This window comes from Chiloscyllium punctatum, chromosome 14, assembly GCF_047496795.1.
Source record: "Chiloscyllium punctatum isolate Juve2018m chromosome 14, sChiPun1.3, whole genome shotgun sequence".
Taxonomy (NCBI): domain Eukaryota; kingdom Metazoa; phylum Chordata; class Chondrichthyes; order Orectolobiformes; family Hemiscylliidae; genus Chiloscyllium; species Chiloscyllium punctatum.
In genome coordinates, this window is record NC_092752.1 from 43,429,357 (window position 1) to 43,451,105 (window position 21,749).

Here is a 21,749-nt window from a genome sequence, read left to right on the forward strand (position 1 = left end):
TTAAGCACCTATCCATGTACCTAACCAATTGCCACTTAAAGGTCACCAATGATTCTGACTCTGCCACTCCCACAGGCAGCACATTCCATGCCCCCACCACTCTCTGGATAAAGAACCTACCCCTGACATCCCCCCATACTTTCCACCCTTCACCTTAAATTTATGTCCCTTGTAACACTCTGTTGTACCCGGGGGAAAAGGTCTATGACTGTCTACTCTATCTATTCCCCTGATCATCTTATAAACCTCTATCAAGTCACCCCTCATCCTTCGCCGTTCCAATGAGAAAAGGCCTAGCACTCTCAACCTATCCTCGTACGACCTATTCTCCATTCCAGGTAACATCCTGCTAAATCTCCTCTGCACCCTCTCCAAAGCTTCCACATCTTTCCTAAAGTGAGGTGACCAGAACTGCACACAGTACTTCAAATGTGGCCTTACCAAGGTCCTGTACAGCTGCAACATCACCTCACGACTCTTGAATTCAATCCCTCTGCTAATGAACGCTAATACACCATAGGCCTTCTTACAAGCTCTATCCACCTGAGTGGCAACTTTCAAAGAGCTATGAACATAGACCCCAAGATCCCTCTGCTCCTCCACCTTACTAAGAACCTTACCGTTAACTCTGTATTCTGCATTCTTATTTGTCCTTCCAAAATGGACAACCTCACACTTGACAAGGTTGAACTCCATCTGCCACTCCTCAGCCCGGCTCTGCATCATATCTAAGTCCCTTTGCAGCTGACAACAGCCCTCCTCACTATCCACAACTCCATCAATCTTCGTATTGTCTGCAAATTTACTGACCCACCCTCTTCCAAGTCATTAATAAAAATTACAAACAGCAGAGGACCCAGAACTGATCCCTGCGGTACTTCACATATAACTGGGCTCCAGGGTGAATATTTACCATCTACCACCACTCTCTGACTTCGACCAGTTAGCCAGTTCTCTATCCAACTGGCCAAATTTCCCACTATCCCATGCCTCCTGACTTTCCGCATAAGCCTACCATGGGGAACCTTATCAAATGCTTTACTAAAATCCATGTACACTACATCCACTGCTATACCCTCATCCAAATGCTTGGTCACCTCCTCAAAGAATTCAATAAGACTTGTAAGGCAAGACCTACCCCTCACAAATCCGTGCTGGCTGTCCCAAATCAAGCAGTGTCGTTCCAGATACTCATAAATCCTATCCCTCAGTACCCTTTCCATTACTTTGCCTACCACAGAAGTAAGACTAACTGGCCTGTAATTCCCGGGGTTATCCCTATTCCCTTTTTTGAACAGGGGCACAACACTCGCCACTCTCCAGTCCCCTGATACTACCCCCGTTGACAGTGAAGATGAAAAGATCATTGCCAACGGCTCTGCAATTTCCTCTCTTGCTTCCCACTTAATCCTAGGATATATCCCGTCAGGCCCGAGGGACTTGTCTATCTTCACGTTTTTCAAAATGCCCAACACATCTTCCTTCCTAACAAGTATCTCCTCTAGCTTACCAGTCCGTTTCATACTCTCCTCTTCAACAATACAGTCCCTCTCATTTGTAAATACTGAAGAAAAGTACTCATTCAAGACCTCTCCTATCTCTTCCAACTCAATACACAGTCTCCCACTACTGTCCTTGATCGGACCTACCCTCGTTCTCGTCATTCTCATGTTTCTCACATACGCATAAAAGGCCTTGGGGTTATCCTTGATCCTACCAGCCAAAGATTTTTCATGCCCTCTCTTAGCTCTCCTAATCCCTTTCTTCAGCTCCCTCCTGGCTATCCTGTATCCCTCCAACGCTCTGTCTGAACCTTGTTTCCTCAACCTTATGTAAGCCTCCTTCTTCCTCTTTACTAGACATCTAACCTCCCTCGTCAACCAAGGTTCCCTCACACGACCATCTCTTTCCTGCCTGACAGGTACATACATATCAAGGACACATCGTATCTGTTCCTTGAAAAGGTTCCATATTTCAATGACATCCTTCCCTGACAGCCTATGCTCCCAACTTATGCGCCTCAGATCCTGTCTTGCAGCATCGTATTTACCCTTCCCCCAATTGTAAAACCTATCCTGTTGCACGCACCTATCTCTCTCCATAACCAAGGTGAAAGTCACAGAATTGTGGTCACCATCACTAAAATGCTCACCCACTAACAAGCCCATCACTTGTCCTGGTTCGTTACCGAGTACCAAATCCAATATGGCCTCCCCGCTGATCGGACAATCTACATACTGAGTTAGAAAAGCTTCCTGGACACACTGCACAAACACCATCCCGTCCAATCTACTTGATCTAAAGAGCTTCCAATCAATATTTGGGAAGTTGAAATTGCCCATGACTCCTACCCTGTGGCTTCTGCACCTTTCCAAAATCTGTTTCCCAATCTGTTTCTCCACATCTCTGCTGCTATTGGGGGCCCTATAGTAAACACCCAACAAGGTGACTGCTCCTTTCCTATTTCTGACTTCAGCCCATACTACCTCCAAAGGCAGATCTCCCTCGAACTGCCTTTCTGCAGCCGTTATACCATTTCTAATTAGCAACACCATTCCCCCTCCTTTTTTACCACCCCCCCTAATCTTACTGAAACATCTGTAACCAGGAACCTCCAATAACCATTCCTGTCTCTCTTCTATCCACGTTTCCGTGATGGCCACAACATCGTAGTCCCAAGTACTGATCCACGTCTTAAGTTCACCCACCTTATTTCTGATACTCCTTGCGTTGAAGTATACACACTTGAGCCCATCTCTGTGTCTGCAAGTATTCCCTGTCAGTGCTATCTTCTCCACAGCCTCCCACATTCTTGGACATCCTGAAAAACAGCTAACCTACTTGCTGGGCTACAAGTCTGGATCCCATCCCCCTGCCAAATTAGTCTAACCCCCCCCCGCCCCCGAAGAGTGCTAGCAAAGCTACCCCCCAGGATATTGGTGCCCTACTGGTTCAGGTGCAACCCATCCTGCTTGTACAGGTCCCACCTTCCCCAGAATGCAGTCCAATTGTCCAAATACCTGAAGCCCTCCCTCCTACACCATCCTTGCAGCCACGTGTTCAACTGCACTCTCTCCCTATTCCTTGCCTCACTGTCACATGGCACCGGCAACAACCCAGAGATGATGACTCTGTCTGTCCTAGCTTTTAGCTTCCAGCCTAACTCCCTGAGCTCCTGAATGGCCTCCCCACCCCTCTTCCTACCTATGTTGTTGGTGCCAAAGTGCACCACGACTTCTGGCTGCACACCCTCCCCCTTAAGGATTCTGAAGTCACGGTCCGAGATGTTATCATCTTTAAAGAAGAATGGGATATGTAAGTTGTACAGGGAATTTGTTAGACTACATCTAACAACAGTACAAAAATGTGGAGGTTAGGTGAATTGGCTATGCTAAATTACCCTTAGTGTTTGGTGAAGGGGTAAATGTAGGGGTAGGGCTCTTCGGAGGGTCGGTGTGGACTTGTTGGGTTGAAGGGCCCATTTCCACACTGTAAGCAATCTAATCTAATCTACTGTACTAGAACAAAGAACAATGCAGCACAGGAACAGGCCCTTCAGCTCTCCAAGCCTGTGCTGACACATTTTGCCCTTCCATACTGAAAATGCCTTCACTTACAGGATCCATATCCCTCTGTTCCCTTCCTATACTTGTATTCATCCAGATGCTTCTTGAATGCTGCGATTGTGTCTGCATCCATCACCTCCTCTGACAGCGCATTCCAGGCACTCACCAGCCTTTGTGTGAAAAACATCCCTCGGACATCTCTTTTAAATTTTCCCCTGCCCCTCGCACCTCAAACCTGTGTCCCCTAGTAATTGACCCCTCCACCCTGGGAAAAAGCCACATACTTTCCACTCTATCTTTGCCATTCATAATCTTATAAACTTCTGTCAGGTCGCCCCTCAGCTTCTTCTACACTAGTGAAAACAAACCCAGACTCTCCAAGCTTCCCCCATAACAGGCAACATCCTGGTAAACCTTTTCTGTACCCTCTCCAAAGCATCCACATCCTTCTGGTAGTGTGGTGACCAGGACTGTACTCAATATTTTAAGTATTGCCTTCCTGAAGTTCTATAAAACTGCAGTATAACTTGTCTATCCTTATACTCAATGCTCCTTCCAATGAAGGCAAGCATGGCATAGACCTTGTTTACTGCTTGATCCACCTGCGGTGCCGATCTGTAAACTGCACGCCCAGATCTCTCTGCATATCAAAACTCCTAAGGATTCTATCATTCACTGTATAAAAGGGGTCATGAAAAGTCATTAGCAAACAGGATTAAGGAGAATCCCAATGTTTTTATGCATATATAAAAAACAATAGGGTAGCCAGGGAAAAAGTAGTGGTCTAGATTAGAGTAGTGCTGGAACAGCACACCAGGTCTGGCAGCATCTGAGGAGCAGGAAAATCGACATTTCGGGCAAAAACCCTTCATTAGGAATAGAGGCAGGGAGCCTACCGAGTGGAGAGATAAACGAGAGGGGGGTGGGGGTGGGGAGAAAGAAGCATAGAGTACAATAGGTGAATGGGGGTGGGGAAGGAGGTGATTGATCAGAGAGGAGGGTGGGGGAAGGTAGCAAAGAGTACAATGGGTGAATGGGGTGGGGATGATAGGTCAGAGAGGAGGGTGGAGTGGATAGGTGGAAAGGAAGATAGGCAGGTAGGACAGGTCATGGGGACGGTGCTGAGCTGGGAAAAAGTAGGCCCACTCAAGGACATGGGAGAAAATGTATGCATGGAGCCAGAAGAAGTGGGTGAAGTCTTAAATGAATACTTTGTATCGGCATTGACCAGACAGAATTTCAGGGAAGGGACTGTTGAATTTCTAAGTCAAGTTGCTAATAAAAAGGAAGATGTGTTGTGCATCTTAAGTCTCCAGGTCCTGATTGGATCGATTGCAGAATATTGAGGGAGGCATGAATACAAATTGCTGGAGTATTGACAGACATCTTTGCATCCTCTTTCACCACAGGTGAGGTCCCAGAGAACTGGAGAATAGTCAATGTTGTCCCATTGTTTAAGAAAGGCACTCAGGATAATCCAGGAAATTGCAGCCTGTGAGCCTCACATACTTTATATAACTTTAATTCTGTTAATTTAAGATGGGGCAAAGTTATGCAAATCAGTTCTCAAATTTCAACTGACTGATTTATGAGATGGGGGATTTATGCTGACAGAAAGTGAGGACTGCAGATGCTGCAGATCAGAGTTGAAGAGTGTGGTGCTGGAAAAGCACTGCATGTCAGGCAGCATCCGAGGAGCAGGAGAGTCAACGTTTCAGGCATAAGCCCTTCATCAGGAAAGAGGCTTGTGGGCCAAGTGGGCTGAGAGATAAATGGGAGGGGGGTGTGGTTGGGGGAAAAATAGATGGGAAGGAAGATGGACATTTAGGACCATTCAAGGGGGCAGTGCCGAGTTGGGAGGTTGGGAATGGGGTAAGGTAGGGAGAGGGGAAATGGGAATACTGGTGAAATCACATTGATCCCATCTGGTTGAAGTATGCAAACATGGAAGATGAGGAGTTCTTCTGTCCTGGGACACTTCAACTACACAGGACCTTTTTCCCAGTCCCAACCTCTCAACTCGGCACTGCCCCCTTGAACTGTCCTACCTGACCATCTTCCTTCCCAACTATCCACTCTACCCTCCTCTCTGACCTATCACCTTCACCCCCACCTTCAGTTATCTATCCCATTCCCACCTACCCACCCCTCAGCCGCAACCCCCTCCCATTTATGTCTCAGTCCCCCGGTCCACTAGCCTCATTCCTGATGAAGGGCTTATGCCCAAAACATCAATTCTCCTGCTCCTCGGATGCTGCCTGACTCACACTCTTTGATTTATGGTGAAAGGCAAAGTTGGAATCACTGATATCCATTGGAGTACAGAAGACTTAGAAGTAATCATATTGGAAGATATAAGATCTTGCAGAAACTCAACAAGGTTGATGGTGAAAACATGTTTCCTCTTGTAGGTGGGACCTCATTTAAAATTCGGGAGGTGGGGAAAATTTTTTTCTCAAAGAGGTTTAGGGTTGGTGAAACTCTCTTTCTCAGAGAGCAGTGGAGGCAGATTCATTGTATTTTTCAATGTTAAGTCAGATAAGTTCTCGTTTACCAAGGAAGTCAAGAATATGAGGTGATAGCAGAAAAGTGGAGCTGAGACCACAAATTGAAGAGCCAAGAATCTCATTGAAGACTGACAAGGTTAGAAGAGCCAAGTGGCCTATCCTACTTTTGTATGTTTGACACCGAATTTGCCAGCCAAAGCTGAAGTCAGTCAAACAACTCAGATTTTGCTCCTTCTTTAAATATGCCAATAGTAACATAATAAATTTACCATCAGGAAATGACATGAGATGCTCCCAAAAGATTCCTAGAATTAGAATAAATAATTGATCACTGCATAGTTCATAATCAACATCTGAAGCCCATACTGGAATGTGATTCACTTCTTCCAAGGTGTCAGTAAGTTAGCAATAAATTATTGATATTCAAAGAGATAACCTGAAAAAGTTGTCAGATAGATTGATCAGATATAGCACTGTTACCTTGCGGGGACCATTGTTTTTGAGTTCCATGATATTAACTGTATAATTGACTCTTCTTCCAAATTGATCAAACTGAATATTTCCAGTTAAACCATCAATGCGAACCTACATCAGGGAATGAGGAGGAAATAACATTATTCAATTTTTGTGAAGTATAATTTAACAAATAATGTTGTCAAATTTTAACAACTGATTGCACTGTCAATAAAAGCATTCTGCGGGGTTCAATTATCAAGAATGTTACCCATGATGAGTACCTGTTGGCAATGTAATTATTGCAGAGAATTCATTTTTTAAAAGAAAATTGGTTCATTTTGCAATGTTGCCGCTGACACATAAAGACAGATAGCACTAATACCCATTGGCCATTTGCAGTTAATTGAGCTGCTATTACCCAAAGTCCACCTTGAAAAATGGATCTGACAATGACAAAGATTCTTCTGGGAAATACCAGTTAGAAAGAAAATTACTTTGAACCACAGCAGTCCCTTATGTTTCACAATGCGGAATAAAACTGATAATCCAGCTCATTCTGTATAAATTTTGGCAGTCCCCATAAATGCTATTAACCAGGTGACAAAGAGGCAATGAGTGTAGGAGTTTTAGTGACATCAGATTTTTTAATAGATCATAACCTGGAGTGAAGAAAATATATTCAGGCTAGATCTAATTCAGTGAATACCGATTTTTGCATTGGAAGATCACCAAATAATACAACAGCCTAGATTGCTTAACATATCACAGAAACGGTTTCTAAGTTTCTCTGTCAGTAAATAATTGCAGTCTCCCTATAACTTGCTCCTGCAGTTAGAAGCTGTGGAAGTGCCTTCGGGAGATGGACTGCAGAGATTCCAGAAGAAGGTTTCACAGGATAATCTCAAGAGTGAGTAAAGGGAGATAAAAGATGCTGGTCTTGCTAGCACTGCCCACATTCTTAGTGTGAGTTACAAAAATATGTTACATTAACATATGGTAGGCAGCAGAACAGCTTTTGGCCTAGTTGGTGAAATACATCACTAAATGCAGAGCAGATAATACTTTTAAAAGATATTAGCATATACAATCTGCAAGTTGATTTCAAAGGAGTGCCAATTTATGAAAATTATGGTCGAAGGTCAAGGAAATTTTGAGATAGGAAATTATCCTGAGCATTGACTCAAGTGGTTGGTTCTGGATCAGCTGCCCATTATCTGCAGCAACTGGTTTCCATTTGTATTGACTGCAATGGAAATGAATATCAGACATTGCATTTAACAGAGAGCTCATCCAATATGAGCCATTTTGCACCACTACCAAAATGATTTCCATCTCATGGCATTACTTGTATGTTATAAATACTTCTGCTTCTTAAAAACGAAAAGCTACTTACCAATTTTAGTGCTCTTTCTATTTCAATTCCCTGCCCCCAGGGTACAGCAGGATTGGCAAGACAGTCTCCAGTGCTACCTCTCCTAGAGATGTCAATTCGCTGTTTGCGTAGATAGCGGAATGCTTCAGTCATCACTTGAACAGCATCATAGGTCAAAGCAGAGGTATACTGGAAAAGAAAGAGAATGATGGAGAAAGAGCTTGTACTTATACAGCATCTTTTATGATTGCCAGCTATCCCAAGTATTCCAGCCAGCGAAGCACTCTCTAAGGAATAGGCACTGCTGCTATGTTGAGACAAAACAAACTGCAGATGCTGGAATCCACACCCGAAACATTGACTTTTCCACCTCCTGAGCCAGCTGCTATGTAGACAATTGTAAGAAAATGTTTGAACACAACAAGCTTCCACAAGCAGTACTGAGATAACTGATTAAATAATCTGTTTTGTCGAGGTATTTGGGAGATAACCTAGTGGTTAAAACACAAAAGAAAAAGTTATAAATCATGTGCTGGTGTAATCCCCTTAGGTTCTCCTTAAGCCCCAAAGTTTCACCTTTAAAAACTGATATCCTGGAAAATGAGGTACAGGTATGAGCAATAAGTCCATTTTCACATAATAGGCTTTTGGTCAATTGCTAAATGCAAAGAATCCTTTCTTTAAGGTACCCCAGGTAGTTGCCAAAAACAGACATTAGAACTTTTCATATGTTAATCAGTTGCTTAGATCTGTGTTGAAAGACTGCTTTTTTTGTCTTTGTCCAGGAAGTAAGGAGACTGCGGTTTGTTTGAATTCTTTTCACTCTTCATGCAGATGGAAAAACAAGCACATTGTCAAAACTTCTTTTTGAATGTTCTTTGAGAGTCAGGAAGAGCAAAAGTGCAAAGATCACACAAAATACTGTTATTTCCGATTCATGCTCCAAGAGTGAAATGCCAGACCTACTCAAGAAGGAATCAAGTTCCTGCATATGTCTTTATTTCACTATTATCCACATTTCAGTTATACAACTGATAAGAATCAAATTAAGAATCAACAATTGATTTTCTGCAAAACTAGGTGGAACATCATTTTTATGCAAATAATGTTGGTCTTGCTACCATCTTGATAATGCTTGGAAATATAGTGCCAATGCAAACACTTAAAATGCCTTGCTCATATACTGACAGAGCTCTGATCATTCAAATTTTCAAATGTTATAAAGTCTTACAGCACGGAATCAGACCCTTCTGTCCAAATAGTCCATACCGACCATGTTCCCAAACTAAACTTAGTCCCACTTATCTAGTGTTTAGCCCATATCAGTCCAAATCTTTCCAATCCATGTACTTATCCCAATGTCTTTTAAATGTTGGAAATGTACCTGCATCTACCATTTCCTCCTGAAGTTCATTCCAAACAATAACCACTCTCTGTATAAAAAGGTTGCCCCTCAAATCCTTTCGAAATTTTCTTGATTCACCTTTAAATATGCCCTCTTTTCTTGAACTTCCCCACACAAGCGAAAAGACACTTGCTATTCACCTTATTTATGCCCTTCATGATTTTATGAGCCTCTATAAGGTCAACCTCAACCTCCTATGCTCTCGTGAATGCATTGTTGGCTATCCAGCCTTTCCCTGTAACCCAAACACTCCAGTCCATACTAATCTTGGTCAATCTTTTTTGAACCTTCTCCAATTTAACAATATCCTTCCTATAGTAGGATGACCAGAACGGCACACAGTACTCCAGAAGAAATCTCCTGTACAACTTTAAAATGGAGTTCTTACTCCTATGCTCAAAAGTCTGAGCAATGAAGGCAAGTATGCTAACTGTCTCCTTAACAACTCTGTTTACCTGTAGCACAATTTTCAAACACTACCCAAGACCCCACCATTGATTGTATAAGTCCTGCCCTTGTTTGATTTACCAAAATGCAATACCTCCAATTTTTCCAAACTAAACTCCATTTGCCATTCCTCAGTCCATTTACTCAATTGATCAAGATCTCTTTGTAATCTTAGATCACCTTCTTCACTGTCAATTATATTTATGCTGCCAGCAACAGGGCAGTGTGGGGCAATTCACAAGGAATTCTTAGCTCTATTCAAGAACAGTTTAAAACAAGTAGAACACGGTTTCTCTTGTGTGTAGATGCTTAAAGGTTCCTATTTTTTTTCACTTCCTTACTGTGAAGGTGCTGAAATGTTTGCCAGTGCTAAAAACCAGAGATCAATTTCACTTGCAACACTTCAATGCCTTTCCTTTCAGTTACGGTTGAGCCAATGGTAATTGGCTGTCCTAGTGGATTTTCAACCCTTGCTGAAAAATGTGTTGCTGGAAAAGCGCAGCAGGTCAGGCAACATCCAAGGAGCAGGAGAATCAATGTTTCGGGCATAAGCCCTTCTTCAGGCCTATTCGTCATTCCCTGAAGGAGATGGTTATGAGCTATCTTCTTGAATTGCTGTAGTCTATGAGGTGTAGGAACAACCCAAGTGCTATTAGGAAAGGAGTTTGAGAATTTTTAGATTAGTTTCCTTAGTGCCCAACCAATCCACACCAACCCTCTGAAGAGTAACCCACCTGGAGCCATTTCCCTTCTAACATTAACACTAGTGGGCAATTTAGCATGGCCAGTTCACCTGACCTGCACATCACAGCACCCAGAGGAAACCCACACAGACACAGGGAGAACGTGTGAACTCCACACAGACAGTCACCCGAGGCTGGAATCGAACCTGGGACCCTGGTACTGTGAGGCAGCAGTGCTAACCACCGCGTCACCCTTTTGATTGTGTGGCAATGAAAGAATACTGATAAAATTACAAGTCAAGGTGGTGTTTGAATTAGTGAGGATCCCACATGTAGTGGCTTTCCAATGCTGCTTTTTTTTTAGGTTTTCAGATCATGGGTTTCTGAAATATTGTTGAAAGAACCTTAAAGAAGTACTGCTGAGTACTTTGTAGTTTGCGCACACTGCTGCCACTGTACGTCAGTGCTGAGGGGAGTGAATGCTGGGTGAATGGAATGCCACTCAGAAAGTATGCTTTGTTCTGGATGCTGACAAACATCTTTGGAGTTGGAGCAGCACTTGTCCTGATCTGTGCTTTGTAGGCATTGGGACGTTAAGAGATGAGTTACCCATTCTCTGACCTGCACAAATAGCCACAATATATATACAGCTCATCCAGTTAAGCTTCTCACTAATGGTAATCCCGGGATGTTGATAGTGGATAGTTCAGCAGTGGAAATGCATGTATGAAGTGCTCCACTAGTTGAGAGGTTATGAATGGTACTGAACATTATGCAATCATCAGCAACCATTCCCAGTTCTGACCTTGCAACGGAGGTAAAGTTTTGATGAAGAAGCTGAAGATGTTTGACCCTGAGAAACTTTTGCAGGTGTCCTGTGCCTGAGATGGATTCTGCTGCAAAAAGCACTATCATCTTTCCTTTTGCTGGGTATGTCTTCAACCAGGGAAAGAGTTACCTTCTGATTCCCACTGTCTTCAGTTTTGTTTAGACCTTTTGATGCACACTTGATCAAATGTTGTCAAGGGCAGTCACTTTCACCTCAATGTCTAGGATTCAGCCTTTGTGTCCAGAGTTAGACTTAGATTATCATGGATTCTAGAGCCAAATTAACCTGGCAGAACCCAGGCTTGTAGCATAAAAGGTTAGTTTCCTATGCACGTTCTCTGGAGTTATGTCATAATCACATGATGACAACGAGAACCCGCAGTATAGACCTTGTGTAGAGTTGGAATATAGATAATTAGCATGGTGTAACTAATGAGATCATGATGTGAAGGTCCCGGTGTTGGACTGGGGTGGACAAAGTTAAAAATTGCACAACACTAGGTTACAGTCCAACAGGTTTATTTGAAAGTACAAGCTTATACTTTGAAAGTACAACCTGTTGGATGATATACTAGTGTTGTGTGATTTTTAACAATGAGTTGCTTTGAAAAAGTCTCACGATTTTAGCCATCACTCTAACTTAAGATATACGATCTTACAAATGTTGCATGAACTGTACTCAACAACAAAAGGTGGTGGCGTTGGTGAAGAGACCCAAAATAACCAGAACACCCACCCAGTGGCAGAGTTGGTGTAGTGGGTGAATTAAGCTCCTCGTGCAGATAGGAGAATAGCAACCAGTAACTAGCAATGCAGCAGCACAGGAATAAAACCCAGACCAAGTTGCATATGTGGATGCAACCTTGCCACTTTTCGAAATGCATGGAGGGACAATGAGAGACAAAAAACAGCAGCATTTGAGAAAGAGATTGACACTGGTGAAGGATACTCCTCAGTCCAAACAATGGTGGTGGGGGGGGGGGGGGGGAGGTCAAAGTGTGTGCTGTCAGCCAATGGGTCCACCGCTGTCAATCATGGTCAACACTCAATCACAGTCCAGGGGCTTCCACACGGTCAAGCGATCTGTCCCAGCACGGTCCTGGGGCTGTTCGGCAGTCAGTCCTGTCGGGCCAGCACAAGCAGTCAGGAGAATTGTGTATCATTATTCAGGAAGTTGTAAATGCAGTAGTTAGGGGTCCAGTCAATCATAGCTGGACACTGTTCATTGAAGTCAGCCAGAGATCTTGGGGCAAACACAGTCTGAAGTGTGTCTATTAGTCAATCAGAAAGGTTCAAGAAATGGAGGGACCTGTAGGGGCAGCAGCGGGTGAATGAGAGAACAGACAAAAGAGTCAAAGCTGAGAGAAGGAAGCAAAAGCGTCTATATTAATGGCAAATTAAGATTGTGATGAGGGAATTCTCAAGTTGAATGGGGGAGTTTTGGAACAATATCAGAGGGTAACATAGGCTCTAGGATGGGAGGAGGCATTGTGAGCGGAGGGGATTATTGACTGTGACCTCCACAGACAAAGTGCAAAGAACAGGTTGGGCATTAGGAAGATTCAAGGAGTTAGCCAGAGTTCAAGGAGTAGGGAGGACAGTTGTAGACAAAGTTTAATCCAATGGATCTCCATGTTGGGGGAGTGGGATAAAATGGTCTGGTGGGGTAGTGCAAGGTAATAGGGGGCATGCAGGCTCTTGAGAAGGAGGGTGGATATACCTGGTGACCAGGTAGTGCCCAGTGCTGACAGTGTCTAGCACAATTTCTGTCATCAGCCTTACTTTCCTTTCTCTTCATATGAAGTGCTCTCTAAAAATGACTGGAACAAGGCCCAGGATGTATGGAGTAAGCATCAGTTTGATGAGCAAAAGCTGGACACTACAACACTGTACCAATGAAAACAAGAAGTAGCCATTCGCAAAACACAACTACACTGGGGTGTCTCCACAACGGGCTCCATGCCCACCAACGCCCTCGCATCACATTCCATTCCAGGAGTTCCAATCCAAGGCAACCACTACTGTTACTGGTTTGCTGCCAAGAGTACCACACTGGGCCTACCATGTTGCCACCGATGCAAAAGCTGCACCCATCAATCCACAAGTAGTACCAATTCAAGCCCACTGCATTGCTGAAGCCCTTGTCAAACACCTTCCCCACTAACCACAAAGGCTGCCCTGCTATCACTGTCATCTTGAAAGTGGGTGAAGCAATCACCAACTCAAGTCCTGCACTGATGGGGCCCACCAGTGTTGAAGTCACCACATTCCTGTACTATCTCTCACCACTGAGCCCACATTCACTGTTGTCTCTGAGGGCTCGCTCTCTCCAAGAAGCTGATACTTGCCGTTGTTGCCATACATACCTGGGAGGCCGTGCCCACTCTCGCCTTACCAAAAATGCTGAAAAGGCTTTTAAAGAGAAAAAAAAAGGAGAGTGAAAGAGAAAAGAAAGAAAGGAAAAAGGAAGCACACATAAGTAGCCGAGCACCAGGCCAGGAGCTCAGATTTAGTGTTGCTACTCTACTGTCATCTTGGAAAGAAATTTGCGACATGCCATTGGTGATTGCAAATTGAACCTTAGCAGCTCAGCAATGTTGGAGTTACCAACAATGACAGTATAAAAAGTCAGAGCTCGCTGAAGAAAAACCACAATTAGCACCATCCCAAAGGATGGAGCCACACAAGTTCAAGTCCTCTGTCATGTAAATGTCACAATTGTGCTGAGGGTAGTGTGAGGTTCAGCATTTGATGTGGGCGAAGGATTTCGGGGTGGTGTTTACCCTGTTAGCAACCCCTATTCAATGGCATGTGGTGGTCACAGGCAGAGTGACACCTTCACCAAGTAACTGCAAATTCTGAGGTGGAAGGTGGATGTCCAATGCAGACGTCTCCCCGTTAACCATGTCCAGTATATCTCTGCCCTCATTTGGATGGTTCGATGCCAATGACTGTCTGAGATCTAAGAAATTCGGTGCCTTATTAAGGGCCCCTCCACCAAGAGGGAAGAGCCCTACTGCAAATGAAATATTGCTCTTTGTGTCTGTCTACATAAGTAAGAGAAGATGAATGCAGGAAGTGCATGACGCATAGCAAATCCAGAAGTAGCAGCAGGCCGCCACAAGGAGCGCCCAGATCAGGGAGAGGTCAGAGTTGCAGGGTCCCTCAGGAGGTGTGTGTGGGCCACAAGAAGCCTAGAGTTTTCCAGCCCAACGTCCATTTTCTGGCATGAGCAAGACACAGTGCTAACACAAATGCTTCAAATATCCAGGGACAGAACAGTACTGGATGCTGGAGCGTGGCCCGAAGGCTGCATTATTGGGCAGTTATCCTCTTCCAATGGCTGTGAAGGTACTAACCCTGTATGTGACTAGGCTGTTCCAGGCAAAATAGTTGACCTGTGTGGCATCTCTCAGTCATGCACTCATCAATGCAGCAGGAGGGTAACCGATTCCATCTGTACTCAGGTTCACTTTACCCTCCCCAAGATAAGGTCAGTGCTATAACCCAGGTAAACAGGGTGGGAAAACACGCTAGACGTGATGACAAGAAATCTTCCAAAACATTCAACACAACTTAAATTTAATCAAAACAAAACTGAAATTCAGAAGTTAAGGTACTAGAAAGTTTGGAAATCATCTCCCTTGAAGGAACAAAGGAATTAGAAAACTAATACTAGAATTGCAACATAGAGATTTATAGAAACCAATTCTATCAATACTAATAGAGATACAGGAGCAGCTGTCTCAATATTATATGATGAGGGAAAATGGTACAATTGGATTGCATTGCAACTTCTATCAAATAAATCAGGATTAATCTTGTGAACCTCCTCTGATCACCTCTAATGATAGCTTAAAATAGGTCTGACTAGAGACTTACACAGCCTCAGCAGTACATCTTGTGTTCTGGTTCGAAATGAATGCTAACTTTGCATTAGTTGGTCTTAACTGCCAACTGAATCTGCATGCAGAATCCTGAACTAGGACTCCCAAGTGAATTGAATTGAATTGAATTGAATTTATTATCACACATCCTGAGGCACAGTGAAAAGCTTTGTCTTATGAGCAATACAGGCAGATCACAGAGTTATGTAGCATAGATAAGTAAATAATAGGTAAACAGTGGCAAAAATAAAAACACAGGTATAAGCAAATGTTAAAAGTGGTACTGCAGGTTTCCGAAGCCTTTCCTCATTTAGAAATTAGTCAATGTCTCTATTCCTCCTATCAAAGTACATAGCATCATACTTTCCTACATTGCATTCCATTTGCCACTTCTGAAAAGTGGTAAATAACATTTGTGCCCCAAAGGCCAGGCAATGACCATCTCTAATCTGAGTCAATCTAACCATCGCCCCATGATATTTAATGGTCTTACCATCATTCAAAACCCCACTACCAACATCCTGTGGGTTATCATTGACCAGAAACTGAACTGGACTAGCCATATAACTAGTGCCTAGAAGGGCAGACCAGAGGGTAAGAATATTCCAGCGAGTACTTCACCTCTTGACTCCTCAAAGCCGACATACACAAGTTAGGAGTCTCATTTGCCTGGATGATTGCAGTTCCAACAACTGCACCATCCAGGACAAAGCAAGTTATGTTGTGGCACTACTTCCACAAACATTCAGTCACTCCACCACCGATGCTCAATAGCATCAGTGTGTACTATCTACAAGATACACTTCAGAAATTCACCGAATATCCTTAGAAAGTACCTTCCACACCCTCGACCGCTACCATCTAAAAGGACAAGGGATCAGATATATAGGAACAACATAAGCTGCAAGGTCCCTTGTAAGCCACTCAAAATATCATCTTGGAAATATATGTTGCTGTTCCTTCACTATTGCTGAGTCAAAAGCGTGGAAAAACCTTCTTAATGGTATTGCCAGTCTTCACCGCCACTCCCTCACCACCTGACGCCTGGAGGAAGAACGCCTCATCTTCTGCCTCGGAACACTTCAACCCCAGGGCATCAATGTGGATTTCACCAGTTTCCTCATTTCCCCTTCCCCCACCTCACCCCAGCTCCAACCTTCCAGCTTAGCACTGTCCCCATCACCTCCTTAAGGGCAACGAGGGACAGACAATGAACGCTGGCCCAATCAGCAATGTTCACGGACATACAGTCATAAAAGTCACAAAGCTGTACAGCATGGAAACAGAGCCTTTGGTCCAACTCATCCATGCAGATTGGATATCCTAAAGTAATCTAGTCCAGTTTGCCAGTACTTGGCCCACATCCCTCTAAAGTCCAAAGATGTGCAGGTTAGGTGAACTGGCCATGCTAAATTGCCTGTAGTGTTAGGTAGATTAGTTAGAGATAAATATAGGGAGGTGGGTTTCTCTTCAGAGGGCCAGTGTGGACTTGTTGGGCCGAAGGGCCTGTTTCCACACTGTAGGTAATCTAATCTGAACTCTTCCTATTCATATACCCATCCAGAGGTTGCAATTGTACCAGCCTCCAGCACTTCCTCTGGAAGCCCATTCCATCCATGCACTATCCTTTGCATGAAAAAGTTCCTTTTAGGACCCTTTTAAATCTCACCCCAAACCCTCTAGTTTTGGACACTCCCAAAGCAGGGAAAATACCGTGTCTATTTAGGTAAAAACAAGGATTGCAGATGCTGGAAACCAGAGTCTAGATCAGAGTGGTGCTGGAAAAGCACAGCAGGTCAGGCAGCAGCTGAGGAGCAGGAAAATTGATGTTTTGGGCAAAAGCCCTTCATCAGGAATAGAGGCAGGGTGCCTGCAGAGAGGAGAGATAAATGAGAGGGAGGTGGGGGTAGGAAGAAAGTAACATTGAGTACAATAGGTGAATGGAGGTGGGGACGGAGGTGATAGGTCAGAGAGGAGGGTGGGGGAGGGTGACAAAGAATACAATGGGTGAATGGGGGTGGGGATGAAGATGATAGGTCAGAGAGGAGGGTGGAATAGATAGGTGGAAAGGAAGATAGGCAGGTAGGACAGGTCATGGGGACAGTGCTGAGCTGGAAGGTTGGAGCTGGGGTGAGGTGGGGGAAGGGGAAATGAGGAAACTGGTGAAATCCACATTGATGCCCTGGGGTTGAAGTGTTCCAAGGCAGAAGATGAGGCGTTCTTCCTCCAGGCGTCAGGTGGTGAGGGAGTGGCGGTGAAGACTGAGGCCAGGAATTTTCTCAGAGTCATGGCGACTTCACAGACAAACAGGTCCCAGATCTGAATGTCTTGCCATTATATTCACCAAAGCTTCCCTGTATCAGTGACTGGTTGAAAAATATTCAAGCTATAAGACTACGTAAATCTCTAATCTTTTAAGAATTAAAATCATTGGCCTGACTACCTCAGTGAGAGATGAAATTTTTTTCTGGTTTAGCATTTACACTCTGTTTGGATGATAGCCTAAGCACTCTCTCATGTAATTATCAGCACTTGGCTATATTCCATGAGCTATAATTATTCCAGTAGGTGGTTCAAAATTCACAATTTAATGGGCTATTAAAGGATTAATTGTGTTTGATATGTGGTTGTGAATACAAATGATTAAATACTTAAGAGGATTTAAAAGTTTTGAATGGACTTTCATAGATGTACAGCACGGAAACAGACCCTTCAGTCCAACTTGTCCACGCTGACCAGATATCCTAAATTATTCTAGTTCCATTTGCCAGCATTTAGCCCATATCCCTCTAAACCCTTCCTATACATATACCCATCCAGATGCCTTTTAAATGTAATTGTATCAGCTTCCATCACTTCCTCTGGCAGCACATTCTATATGTGCACCACCCTCTGCATGTAAAAGAAGCCCCTTAGATCCCTTTTAAATCTTTCCCCTCTCACTTTAAACCTATGGCCTCCTATCGTGGGGAAAAGACCTTGGCTATTCACCCTATCCATGCTTCTCGTGATTTTATAAACCTCTGGAAGGTCACCCCTCAGCCTCCGATGCTCCATCCAACGACGGCTGAAATAGATATTTTAAAATTTATTTCATTTCACTTCAGTGTGGCTCCTGGGTTCTTCCTGTGGTAAATACTGGTCGAATTAGGACAGACAGTGTCACAAGGTAGCAGGTGTCCTGAATTGTCATGCTTTAGCATTAAGATACCACAATAGCGAGGGATAAGAGAAGTTTAGAAAACTGGAATGTGAAAATGGTTTTAAGAAATGATGGAGGCAAGGTCTTACTCATGGAAGTGATGTACAGGTCCCTTGTAGTCATGGTACAGTAGAATGAAATGTAAAGGTAGAAATAATATTACCTTATTGGAAAGGCATGTTGATAATTAATGGAGATTTTAATCTACAAATAAACTGGATAAATTAGTTGAGGTAAAGTTAGTCTACATGAGGCGTTCATAGAATGTTTTTGGACAGTTTCTTAAAATAAATTGTGCTGGAGTCAACTAAAATCAGGCTATGCTAAACCTGGCATTGTAAAACAAGGTAGGATTAACTAATAATCTCATAGTAAAGATCCCCTGAGGGAAGAATGATCATATTGAGATTGAATTTTACAGTTGATGGAAAGAGAAGTTGGTCATACAGTCATAGAACTATTCAGCACGGAAACATACCCTTCAATCCAACTTATCCATGTCGACTAGCTTTCCCAAACTCAACTACTCCCATTTGCCTGCACTTGGTCTATATCCCTAAACTTTTCCTATTCATGTACCTGTCCAAATATCTTTCAAATGCTATAACTGTACCTGCCTCTACCACTTCCTCTGTCAATTAATTACATTTATGCAACACCCTCTGTGTAAAAATGTTGCCCCTCAGATCTCTTTATAACTTATACCTATACCCTCTAGTTTTGGAATCTCTTACACTGGGGAAAAGATCTTGGCTATTTAACTTCGCTATGCCCCTTCACGATTTTCCAGAAGTTGACATAGCTGACTATATGGGACCATCGGGACTAGTGTGGGTTATGGATTCGCTCAAAGGTATGAAGGGCCATTGGCGGTGGAGGTAGGCTATTTTAGTTGTGAGCTAACGTTATGTTGGTTTTGGGGTGCAGTGGTCTTTGGGAGTGTGTGGGGTATAGGGTGACACAAATTTGTATGAATGGAGCATGGGAAGTGGGTGGTAGCAAGGAGCATGAGGAGTGGGGTCGAGAGGATCCAAAATATAAGCAAATAACTGTGACAAAGATCCAGATAAAAGCATATCTTTTAACACCCATCTAAGCACTTCATAACCTCTTGCTTCAGTTCTGTGGCCAGCACACACACACCCCTCAAATGAAGATTTCTCCATTCGAGGGGCAGTTTCTCCCAAGCTGGGTGTAGCCAGCCACAAAATTTTGTGAACTGCACCTCTGCTTTGTGATTGAAAATCTAATCTTTAATTTTTCTAGCTTGAAAGCTCCACAGACTTGCTCGAGTGTTACTGATGGAGACTGAGTGCGATGTCCTTGATAGTAAACAATGCTATTTTATATTTCTTCAAAGTTCAAATATTTGCCATAAAGCGAGACCTAATCGAGACCTTTCTCTTCCAAAATAGGTTTTATGCTTCAAATGTGGTCATCAGAGAGAAGGATTCTTCCAAGCAATAATGATTCATAAGCAAAGATATCCTGAATGCTTGTGATCTGTATAATTGTAAGAAAACGCTAAATTGTCTTTTACAAATGTCTGTGCTCTAAATTTTGATCATTATCATACCAAAAAACTAAACGAATGATCAGATATTTTCAATGGAATGTTAGGAACACTTAGCTAAATGGTTTGCATCACAATCTGTTGTTAAGTAACATTTCAGATAAGATCCTTATCTTGAGATAGGTTGAGAACTCTATCAGCCCTTTCAACTCCATCTCAAATCATTATATCTCTCAGGTTAGGGATCAATAATGATGCAGGGGAACCACACAATAGGATTCCCATCACTAAAAGGGAATGCATCTCTCCAAAAGTATACTTCCAAAGGCTCCTCTTCCCATTGACACACCAATTCCCCAGGAAACTACAGTTTGCTCCCTCCTTCAGCTTGCTTCTTGATGTCATCATCTAAAGTAATAGCATTATTATTCACATCTCCCATGGTAACATTTAGCAGTCTCACAGATATGTCCCTTTAGATTAGATTACATTACAGTGAGGAAACAGGCCCTTTGGCCCATCAAGTCCACACCGACCCGCCAAAGCGCAACCCACCCATACCCCTGCATTTGCCCCTTAACTAACACTACGGGCAATTTAGCATGGCCAATTCACCTGGCCTGCACATCTTTGGACTGTGGGAGGAAACCGGAGGAAACCCACCCAGACACAGGGAGAACGTGCAAACTCCACACAGTCAGTAACCTGAGGCAGGAATTGAACCCGGGTCTCTGGCGCTGTGAGGCCCACTAAATGTAAGGAAACATTACGCTGATGCATTTTTAAAAATGAAGCCATTGTCTTCTACTTCTGCCACAACATCTGCTCCTGAGCTACTGAATCCATTCCTCCCTCTAATAATCGTCCAAGGTTGAGCCAGACTGTTGTAACTTGCTTCTATGATTGATGCTGGAATGAGCTCCCAGTAATACATTGCTGCCATCATTAAAACTGCATATTTATAACTCCATGATTCTGTTAGCTGTTGACAAAATCCTTAGTCATGCTTCTGCTACATCTTGCCTAGACTATTCCAACTTACTTCTGGCTGTCCAACACCATGTTCCACCACCCATGCTTTTTATGGTCATTCAAAATCTCTGCTCTCTGTGTCCATGTGTAAATCACGTTCTGTTCAATCACATGTGCTTATCAGCCTACTTTTGTCAGAGTCACAGAGTCACATTAGTCATACAGCATAGAAACAGACCCTTCAACCCAACTCGTCTGCACCAACCAAACATCCCAATTTGATCTAGTCCCATTTGCCAGCGTTTGGTCCATATCCCTCTAACCCCTTGCTATTCACATATCCACCGAGATCCCTTTTAAATGTTGTAATTGTACTAGCCTCCATCATTTCCTTTGACAGCTCATTCCATACACATACCACCCTCTGGGTGAAAAAGTTACCCCTTAGCTACCTTTAAATCTTTTTCTCTCTCATCTTAAAACTATTACTGGGCACCCTCACCATCTCTTCCTTTTGCTCTGACTCCGTCCTCTGTCTACAAAATAAAAGCCCACACTTTCCAATCCCTTTCAGTTCTGAACAAGAGTTAGATCAAACTCTAGACACTAATTGTTTTGCTCTCCACACAACTTTCCTGATCCGCTCACTTCCTTTTTCTCTGTCAAGTTCTCACCGATATCATTTATGAATATCACAAACAATAAGGAACCAAACTATGTCACTGCACACCAGGCTCCAGTCATAAAACAGCCTTCGACCACCATGCCCTGTTTCCTGTCACTGGTGTAAATGGTAGTTCATTATCAAAGAAATATTGGAAATAAGGGTGGCATGGCGGCTCAGTAGTTCGCACTGCTACCTCGCAGCAGCAGGAACCCTGGTTTGATCCCAACCTCGGGCAACTATCTGT

The 21,749-nt window shown here is 43.4% G+C and overlaps 1 protein-coding gene across 1 annotated transcript in view; it reads right to left on the reverse strand.

The window, feature by feature from the left end:
• gria2b (glutamate receptor, ionotropic, AMPA 2b) overlaps positions 1 to 21,749 on the reverse strand; it is a 149,131-nt gene that overhangs the window by 33,718 nt on the left and 93,664 nt on the right. The window contains 2 exon segments of the mRNA XM_072584268.1: positions 6,554 to 6,658; positions 7,923 to 8,090. Coding sequence (XP_072440369.1) covers positions 6,554 to 6,658; positions 7,923 to 8,090 — 273 coding nt within the window.